Source organism: Apium graveolens, chromosome 11 (genome assembly GCF_009905375.1).
Source record: "Apium graveolens cultivar Ventura chromosome 11, ASM990537v1, whole genome shotgun sequence".
Lineage (NCBI taxonomy): Eukaryota > Viridiplantae > Streptophyta > Magnoliopsida > Apiales > Apiaceae > Apium > Apium graveolens.
In genome coordinates this window covers 126,884,028-126,894,938 of record NC_133657.1, presented here as the reverse complement: position 1 = coordinate 126,894,938, position 10,911 = coordinate 126,884,028, and the positions used below count along the sequence as shown (strand labels likewise).

General features: G+C 33.8%; 1 protein-coding gene across 1 annotated transcript; it reads left to right on the top strand.

Moving 5' to 3' along the window:
- The first annotated feature begins 859 nt into the window (after nt 1-859).
- LOC141695871 (uncharacterized) lies at nt 860-2,401 on the top strand. Its single transcript, XM_074500080.1, has 2 exons — nt 860-1,787; nt 2,046-2,401. The coding sequence occupies exons 1-2, from the start codon at nt 860-862 to the stop codon at nt 2,399-2,401; spliced, it is 1,284 nt and encodes a 427-aa protein (XP_074356181.1).
- Nucleotides 2,402-10,911: the final 8,510 nt, after the last annotated feature.

The window sequence follows — 10,911 nt, the reverse complement described above, 5'->3', positions numbered from 1 at the left end:
AATACACCAAAAAATTGCCCCTTAACCAAATTTTTTTATTTTCGGTTTTCCCCATTAAACAAAATCATTTCCCCCCTTCTCTGCTCTCTCTCTCTCTCTCTTATTCTCTCTTCTCTCTTACTGTCTTGTCTCTCTTCTCTCTTCTCTTTTCTCTCTCATCTCTCACTGTCTCTTTAACCTAAAACTTACTTTTACTCTCTTTAACCTAAAACCCCTAAATTTATAAATCGAGGTCGATTGGTGCTGAAAAGCCTTGAAGGAATTGTGGACTACTCGATTAGTGTGTGAAAAGTAAGTTTTTTTCGAATTTAATTTCAAATTTTATGTTTTGATTTTAATCGAGTTTGTTTGTACAGGTTGGTCTCTGGAGCTGGGTTTGGTTAAACTTGAAGGGGGTTGGCTCGATTAGGTAAGATTTCACATGCATGTGTATTTTTTGTTACTTTAATAGATGCATGTGTTTAATGCCTGTTCTTTTTTTATGTGTTTAATGCATGTTCTTGTTTCATGTGTTAATTTTATGTTTTGTTAATTTAATGCATGTTCTTGTTTAATTTTAATAGATGCATGTGTATGGATCCTGTTTAGTTTATGTTCTTGTTTAGTTTAGGTGTGGAATTGTATATGTGTAAACATATGTAGTTGTAATAATTAATTTATATGTTTATTTATGCGTGTTACAAGCATTCGTATTACAAGCATTCGTATTACAAGCATTTGTATATTTAATTTATATGCATAATTAATTTATATGTTTAATTATGTGTAATCCTAAATAAGTAAACAACTAAGCATTACTTCTTAATGTTTGAAATGACAAACAGGTAGGTTGCTAGGTTGCTGTTTGTCTTAAAAATAAATGGACAAGTCGTGGATTTTCAAAGACAGGGATTCTTTAGAATATGAGATAGGTGTTGAAAGTTTCTTAATATTTGCAGAAGAGAACTCAAAGGATCCTAAGAACATCACTTATCCTTGTGGGCGTTGCGGTAATTTTAGAAAATATAATGTAAAAGTAATACGGGGTCATTTATATGAAAAAGGTTTTAGTTTGGGGTATACTGATTGGATTTGGCATGGAGAAACTAGTTCTAAGAGTGTTAGGTCATCTGCCGGTAGTACATTTCTACCTAAGGAGCAAAATGCTCAATCTGAAACTATTGACGTTTGTGAAGCTGCTTATAATTCGAATGATCATGATTCGTATGACTTCAATAGGTTTGTAGCTGATGCAGAACAACCTTTGTATAAGGGCAGTGAATGTACGAAGTTAGAGTCAATGTTAAAGATACATAATTGGAAATCTAGGTTTGGTATTAGCGATAGCGCCTTCACTGATCTTTTCACTTCTGTTGGTTCTTTTCTTCCTCAAGATCATGTGTTACCGGTTAATGCGTATGAGGCAAAGAAAACCTTATCTGACTTGGGCCTCGAGTACATTAAATTTCATGCATGTCCAAACAATTGTATACTCTACAGGGGTATAAATCTTAATGCATCTGAGTGTCCTAAATGTCGTTTATCTCGCTGGAAGGTTGCGAAAGATGGTAAACTTAGGGTAAATAGTCTAGCCAAGGTTATGTGGTATTTTCCTATCATTCCTAGCTTTAAAAGAATGTATAAATCCCCTAATACCGCTGAACAGTTGATTTGGCATTCAAAACAACGGTCAAATGATGGTCAGATGCGGCATCCGGCCGACTCTCCTTCATGGAGGAATATTGATTATCGGTGGCCTTCGTTTGCTAGTGATCCAAGAAACCTTCGATTAGCTTTAGGAGAAGATGGTATAAACCCGTTTAATAATGGCCTAAGCAACAGGTATAGCTGGTAGCCGGTAGTATTGGTAGCTTATAATCTTCCTCCATGGTTATGCATGAAGAGGAAGTTTATAATGTTATCAATATGAATTCCTGGTTCGCATGAGCCGAGAAATGATATTGACGTTTACTTAGAGCCGTTGATCGATGATTTGAAGAAGCTTTGGGTAGAAGGTGAACCAAATGTCTATGACGCTTATAGTAAATCCTATTTTACTTTAAAAGCGGTTTTGATGTGGACCATAAATGACTTTCCTGGATATGCAAATCTGTCTGGTTGTGTTAATAAGGGTTACAAGAGCTGTCCCGTATGTGGTGATGACACCATTGCCAAATATTTAAGTCATAGTAAAAAAATGTGTTATCAAGGCCATCGTCGTTATTTGGATGACCATCACCCCTATAGGAGACAAAAGTTGGCTTTTAACGGCGAACAAGAGCTTCGGCGACCACGTCCACCCCTTTCTGGTGAAGAAGTGTTAGCACAACAGGAATGGATTAAATTTTCTTATGGCAGGGAAGTAAAGAAGTCCAAAAAGGTTGATTGTCCGTGGAAGAAAAAGTCTATTTTTTCGAGTTAGAATATTGGAAGTTTCACCACGTTCGTCACTGTCTCGATGTTATGCACATCGAGAAGAATGTGGGTGATAATCTGATGGAGACACTGTTAAATATGCGGCACAAGTCAAAAGATAGCGAGGCATCTTGTCGTGATATGCTTGACATGAGTGTTAGGGCTGATTTAGCTCCACAAGTAGGAGAAAAGAAAACCTACTTGCCTCCTTCTGCTTTTACTTTATCAAAGGCTGAAAAAAGAACAATGTTGTCATCATTCTTGAATATGAAACTTCTGTATGGCATGCATCGAACATTAAAAATTGCGTGTTTATGGCTGATTTAAAGATTTATGGGCTGAAGTCCCATGACTGCCACATCCTCCTCCAACAGTTGCTCCCAGTTGCAATTCGATCCGTTCTTTCGAAACATGTTAGGGTCACAATAATACGATTGTGTTTCTTTTTCAACTCCTTGTGCAGCAAAGGAGTCGATGTTTCGAAACTAGATAAACTGCAGTCAGATGTGATATTGACCTTGTGTGAGCTTGAAATTTTTTTTCATGCCTCATTTTTTGATATTATGATATATCTCATAGTCCACTTAGTTTGGGAATTGCGTTTGTGTGGACCAGTGTGCTATAGGTGGATGTATGCATTTGAACGGTTTAATAAAGTAATGAAGAGTTATGTTAGAAACTGTTATCATCCGGAAGGTTGTATCGCTGAAAGTTATCTTGGTGAGGAATCGGTAGAATTCTGCACCGAGTTTCTTAAAGAGAGTTGCAAAACAGCTGGTGTTCCCAAAGACCAATCAGGCTTTCTGGTCCCTTATCCGTTGTGAAGATGAAGGAAGTCGAAGAGAAAGAGCGAGATGAGGCACATTTAACTGTCCTGTTAAACAATTCTGAAGTATTTCCTTATATAATGTAAGTTCAGTTTTCGTTCTTGTAAAACCATATCTTTTCGGTAAGTATTCTTGTGAGTGAATATAATAGATGTTTTTTTATCAGAAAGCATAAGGAGTATCTTGAAGAAATTCATCGAGGAAAGAAAAAGAGTGTTCATTGGCTCATGGGAGAACATAATCGGCTGTTTGCTGATTGGTTCGAAAGAAAAGTTGGTTTCTCTTATTCTGATTTTTATTGGAAGTTTTATTTAATATAATTAATAAGTGGCTTATATGTAGTTAATGACAATGTGTGCAGGTTAGGAGTGAACTTAAGGAAAACCGCGCCGCTATTTCAGAAATGATAAGATGGTTGGCTGCCAAACCATCTTATTTTGTTTTGACTTACGAAGGATATCTAGTTGACGGAGTTCGGTACTTCACAAAAGATCGTGATAAATCAAGGGTTGTTCAGAACAACGGTGTTTGTTTAGTTGCTAAGACGGTTCAAGTTTGTAGTGCTAGGGATTTAAATCCGATCGAGAGTGATATAACGTTCTATGGCATCATTATAGAAATATGGGAGTTGGACTACCACGATTTCAAAGCCCCTTTATTCTTCTGTAAATGGGCATCGAATGAAAGAGGTATCAAAGTGGATGATCTTGGCTTCACGCTTGTGGACTTTAGTCAACAGGTCCAGAAGAAGGATAAATATGTTTCCGTTGATCAAGTGAAGCAAGTGTTTTATGTCGAAGATCCAGTTGATCCTACCTGGTCCATTGTATTAAAATCCACGACTCGAGACTATCACGATATCTATAATGAAGATGACCTAGGAGACACGACAATGGAGCATTAGCCATTTTGCTCTAATATCCCAGCATGTGATGTTGCTGATGATATGCAACATAGGGTTAGAGAAAATTTTGAGGGAATTTGGGTTAAAAACTGAACAATATATTTATATATTGTAAAACTATGTACCATGTTGTGTGTATTCTCTTTCTAGAGTTAATACGTTTCGCTTAATATACTATGTTACCATTTTATATGAATGCACTTCTACTTTACACGTTTCGCTTAATGCACATATTTATATCAGTTGATTATTTAATTATTCATGTTCTATCTGCATATTTAATTATCTGCATATTTAATTATTCATGTTCTATATCTGCATATTTAATTATTCATGTTCTATCTGGATGTATATCTGCATATTTAATTATATATATATCTGCATATCTAATATTTTGTTACACTTTATAGATTGAAGGATTGAAATGGCCGCTAAGAAGCAGAAAAAGTCCAAGAAAAGTAGTGAATCTAAAATGCCGAGGAAGCCAATGAGTTGCCTCTACTGATCAAAGTAGCAGAACAATCTGATCAGTCTGGACCAAAAGAAGCAACAACTGAAGCAGCTGACTCTGTACCAGCAGCTAAGAAGTAGAAAAAGCCGAAGAGAAGTAGGGAATCTAGAACAGCTGCCAGTGGTCAGTCTGAAGGACCAAAAGGAACACCAAATGAAACAGAAACTCAACCAGCAACCAGTACTGAAACTTCAAAACAGAGGTATGGATCTGCGAGAGGTATTTCAAGAATGTACAAATTCGTGATCAAGAAAGCTGAGGGAAAGAAAATTAAAGTCAGATGCAATATGTATGGAGAGCCTGAAGGAGATACTAGACACAACTTTCAGTCCTACATTGGGATGCTAGCTAGAACTATGATTCCAATCGATATTGCAAGCTGGCCTAAGGTGGATCGGGAATTAAAAGCCAACTTATGGTCTGATGTTGAGGTAAAAATTGTACATGTTCTTAGGCTTTTAATTGTACATGTTCTTAGGCTTTTAATTGTTGTTAAATCTGTTTTTAATTGTTTTCAGAGTACATTCAAAATTCCTCCCGAATGTGAGGCTTTGGTGCTAAAGTCGGCAGGAGTGAAGTGGAGGCAATTCAAAACTATGCTGACTTCCGACTATGTCATGCCGTTTGTTGGACAAAAGAAAAAGCTCAGGAAACCTCCCAAGAAATATTCCTATGTGAGCAAGGATGCTGGGAAAAAATTTGTTGTAGATAGGACTTCGAAGAAGTGGGAGGTATAAAATTTTTATACCTGAGCGGAAATACTATACTCTAATAAAGATAATTTATGTGTATTATTATGTGATCAGATGTGTTGAGTTATAAAACCCCTAACTGTTTTGTGTTACGTGTTGTCTGTTTTAATCGGAATGTGTTTCGGGTATTTATCGAGTCTTTTATTATAAATTTTATGTCTTATATCAAAATATGTATAGCTCAAACAGTGTTTTCAAAAGCCCGTATTTCAAACAAAATTATCGGCCCTATTTTTCCAAGAACGACCTATACCGTATCGATATTCTGAACCCCTAGACGTTTTACAAATTTACCTCATTCGCGAAAAATGACTTTTTCGGACCCCTGCGTGAGTCAAAACCCCCACAAAAATTACATTTTTATTTTTATATGATCATGAAATTATCAAACATCATTTTTCTTTGCATTTTTGTAATATTCACAATTTTTGGAAATTTTTGACATTTATTTTGTATTTATTGGATATTTAAAAAAATTCATTATTGATACCCAAAAATTATAAAAATTGGGGTCAAATATTTTTATTGGATGTGTAATTAGCCCCTAATTTTATTTAGGGGGTATTATTTTCATAAATATAAATAGCTGAATTATAAGTAATTATTCATTAATTAAATAGTAAAAAAAAAATCAGAATAATCAGGAATTGAGTTTGTTGGTGAAGAACACTCAAGGAATTAAATCTCAGATTTGAAGGTGATTCTGTTAACCAAATTAGTCATGTAAGTAACCGTTTTGAAGCTTGTTGATTGTAGTTTTTGATTATGTAATCATTTTTAGTGATTGATTAATCGATTTTAATTTCGTATTTTCGGGTTTAGTATTTGAATTAGGGTTGCTTGATTTGTTGTTTGTTTGATGATTTCGTTGTTATAAGCTTGTAGCTCGTTAAATTTCTGATCGAACCGTACCGGTTTCATCAAGTTTGGCTTCTGATTCGTGTTCGTCGGAGAAACGCCGCAGCAGCGGTGTTCTTCATTTTCCGATGACGATTTCGCGGCAGGGTCGACTTGTTCTTCTGTTACCAGCGTTGGGTTGGACGATACGAGGGTTGTTCTGAGCTTCCACGCATGTGAACTGCTGTGTTGTTTGTTTGTTCGCTGTTCGAATCGCCGCCGGCGTCGAGTTTCTGGGCAGCCATGGGGCTGTTCTTCATTGACCCGAGGTCGACCCGGTTTCGACCCGGTGTACGACCCGGGTTTGATCCAATAAAACCCAATCAGTTTTCTTGTTTCCTGTTTCTGCAATTTTACTATTTAATTCTATTTCTTATAAAAAAATTAAAAATCAGATTTTAGTAAATTCCAAAAATCATTAAAAACAAAAATTAGTTTTAAAATCTGAAAATTATGATAATTAATTTCTAAATTATTTTATTAATTTAGAAATTCAAAATTGATTATTTGTTTAAATATTTAGTTATTTATTTAATTATTTATTTATTTATCTATTATTTGATAATTAAGTGATTAATTAGTAAATAAGATAAAATATATCGAATAATATGATTAATAATTCGATAATTAGTCGAATAATGCGAGTAACTCGTAGTTGTACGAGTAGTAGTTCGATAAGTTGGATTTATTATTCCAGCGTTTGTTTATTTATACGCGAATAGTTGTAATAGTTATTCATATCGAATAATTATTCGTAAATGATCGATTTAATCGTATAATTGATAATAAATTGTATTAATTTGTAAATAATTCTAATAATTAAGGATTAATTATTTTAAAATACAATAAATATTAAATAATTATTTAAAAATATAATTAAGGTTTAATTAATTGTAATTAATTAATTATATCTTGTTTATTACGTAGTAATTAAACCGTTGGTCCGATTTGAGTGAAATGAAGACCCTTAGACTCAGAAAAATGAACCGGTTCCATTAAAAATAATTATAAATCATAATTTCTTTTGGAAGAGAGTCGTCTTATGGCAATTCATTGCTTGTAGGCCCTATTAGGGGTAGAGTCGAGTCTAATAAATCCTGAGTAATTATAAATCGAACCAGATAGTGTTTGTTAATGCGAGTTCAAGTCTAGTATTGATTCTAAAAAATAATTATGAGTCTAAAATCAATTGTGTGCCTTATGTGCTATGTGCTTTACGCGATTATGTGAACTTTATGTTTCATATTATATGTGTGCGAGTCTGATGGAATCGGATGGGTAGACGATTAGGGCTACGTGGTATCAATTCGAGATACGCGTATGAAGTAAGTTATCTAAATGAATATCTTTACATGATAGATTTAGTACCAACAAGGCGAATCAAGCCAGAGATAGAAGGCAGTTAAGCATACAAGGTGAAGTGCACACTAGACAAGTTTTTCCCCTATTCTAAATTCAGAATAATGAAATATACCCCACTTTTCCATATCAATTATACTTTGATAATTCTTGTTTACATATACTGATACACAAATATTGATTCTTGTTATATTTCATTTCGATTCTTGATTTCTCCCAATTTATTGAATCCTCTATTCATATTCCAATACTTTTACCCTTGTTATATATACTCTGATATATCCTGATGTTGGGATACATCAAAAGCATTCCGATTGTTCCGGATGCTAAGTTATGGACTGGATGGTTACGATACGGGATGGGTATTAACCAAACCCTTGATTATTAGGCCATAATGCCTAGGTACCCCTTATGTTGGTTGGGTCTATGTAGTTGGGTATAGATCCGTACTGTATCCTGACTGTTCAGCAGGTTATAGTGCATAGGTTAGTTCTTGTTTCCAGTCTTGTTCATTTGGCACTCGCCAGTAATGGCAAATTATTATTCTTTACAGAAATAGATGGTTGTTCAAACCAGCAGATTACGGTTCATTTATTCTTCTCTCTTTACACTATATATATATATTATTGCAGGCTTGTTGAACAATTTTGGCTCACCCCCTTTTGTTGTTATTCACATTATTTTTCAGTTAAAGTAGAGAATGAAACCTATCAGAACACCAGTAGACAATAAGCGAGTCAAGTAGCGGGACCCTTTTATTCCAAGGGTGTTTATCCCTATCCCAGAAGAGAGTTTTGATTTACCAGATCAGGTGTAGCAGGAAGAGTAATAGTTGTAGTTTGAATAAAATATGTTTAGTTTAAAAAATGAATAGAATAATATTTTGTAATAAAGAGAGTTCTTGAGACAGATTGTTTAAACTGGTTTAAGAATAAAGTTGGTTTGTCGTTCTTATTTTCAATCCTTAACCTTGAAAAGATCCTGAGTAGCAGTAGTTCTGGGTAATTATTTTATTTATATCTTGCTTGTACAGGTTTAGTGAGTAGTTAGTGTTAATAATGCCCCAAATCTATACCCCGGATTTGGAGAGTGTTACACCAGCTTTGCTCTATATACTGGATCCAAGGCACGCATTGGCCTATTATGACCACGAATCTGGTCCGACCACGAATCTGGTCCACATTTATAAAACCATCCAATTCTAAAGCAATTCAATATAATAACCAATGTAAATCAATAAGATTAATCATAAACAATATTTATCTTGAAGCATAGGATGATTCTTATCACCATGAAGGTATAACAAGGAATTCAAAAGATTGGCTTTCAATCAAGAAAAGAATCAGAAAGTAGAAGACCAAGAGTTCAAAGGTTCCAAGGATTGGTCTTCTGTTAACAAGGGTTAAGGGTTGGTATGTCAAGTAATATAATATCAGAAATCGGTATGTGGTAGACATGTATTTGTGAAGTAGTATCGTATATGTCTGGCTCGTATCTGGGAATTCAACAATTAATGGTTTATGAAGAATAAGGCTTATGGCTCAAGATCAATAAGAATCAGGGTTCACGGTTAAATAGCTTAAAGCGCTTGCAATATAAAACATGAGTTATTTTAAGTAATAGCGACATGTTATGAGGCAGTTCAAAAATATTTGTAATATATCTTGAAAAAAGGTTCAGAAGTACTTACCTTATCACAGATGATTTCCACTTTACTTCTACTCATCTAACAATTTTACTCATCAACCAATTTCCTTCTCTTTTTATGTCTTGCCTCTATTCACCAATCACTTGCTTTCTTTTTCTACACTTCAGTTCTATTTACTGATCACCGACCTTCTTTACTATGCATCGCTTACTCTGCTGGGCATCACAAGTATTTATCAATACTCAATCTCATATCATTCTAATTGTCACATAGACGTCATAAGCTTTTATCTACCCTTCGTTTCACCCAAATCTGATGTAAGAATTGAAAGTTATAGCAGAAACACTCAAACAGTGCACGTACATTTATATTATGCATCAATCAGATCACATATAACACGTAGCACATAAGATATTTAATTAAAATTATTTTTCAAAGAAGATTCAGGGTTAAAATGATTTTCCAGGTATTTAATACGAATTTTTGAACATTTTTCGGAATTTAAACGGGACTCTGAATCATTTTATAATTAAATAATAGGGTTCGAATACCCGAATCCGACTTTAAAACAATTTTATAATAATTATTGAGCCTTGAAAATAATTTTAAAATAATATTTTAAAGCTCAAAACTATTTTTTGGAATTTTTAAATCAATTTTAAATAATTAAATCTGATTATTAAATCAATTAAAATTAATTAATAATTAATTAAATTAATTAATCAATTAATTATAAATTAATCGATTAATTAAAATAATTAAAATTAATTAAAATAAATCAAATTTATTTTTAAATAATTAAAAATAATTTTCTGAATTTTTAAAATAATTTTCCGAAATTAAATATATATTTTTAGAATTAAAACAGAATTTTAAAATAATTTTTTAAAAAAAAGAACCAGAAACAGTTTCTGATCTTTGGTTTAGGAGAAAGGAAGATTGAAACCTGGTTGTGTCCCGGGTCAAAATCGACCCGGCCGGGTCGTTCAAGAACAGACCGACCAGTGTAAAAATCTGGCAACCGGATACTTTCCCGGCGAGCCTCGATCTATACCAGGACGTCACGATTCTTCGTGTATTTCGACTGGATTATGTTCACCATCTCAACAGTAGTTAATTCTTAGCAAAAACGGCGGTAAAGCGTCCCTAGAGTCGAAGCTCCGGCGAACCGCCAATAAAGCCGGCAGTTTCAAGCTTTTTCCGGCGAAACAACTCAGACACCCAACGTCACATACATTTACATAAATCGAGTCATTTTTAAACGATCTATAAGATGGTATAACTCAATCAAGCCCAGAAACGGCCGAATCTAAAACCCAAAATTCGATTTAGAACATTCAACCCTTAGAACCATAATTTCAATTTTAACAGAATTAAACCCCATTTTCACCATGTTATTGACCTCTATTTTTGACATATAATATACCAAATTGACCAGGAGAAAATTATCTACATGATTATGCCATCAAATCACACAAACAACATCAAGAAAAAAATTTCATAATTTAATCTTTAATTAATTCGAAATAAAGCAATTAAATAAGAAAAATACCTTAATTCTTGCATAAAAACGGATGATGGATTATGAAAGTACTTTTTGAGAGCTTCGATTTGATATG

What these genes read in the sequence shown, in the direction of transcription:
- LOC141695871 (XM_074500080.1), top strand. Translation starts at nt 860, where the DNA reads ATGGACAAGTCGTGGATTTTCAAAGACAGGGATTCTTTAGAATATGAG. An exon ending in ATTAGCTTTAGGAGAAGATG is followed by an intron (nt 1,788 to 2,045) that starts GTATAAACCCGT and finishes TTACTTTAAAAG; the next exon opens with CGGTTTTGATGTGGACCATA.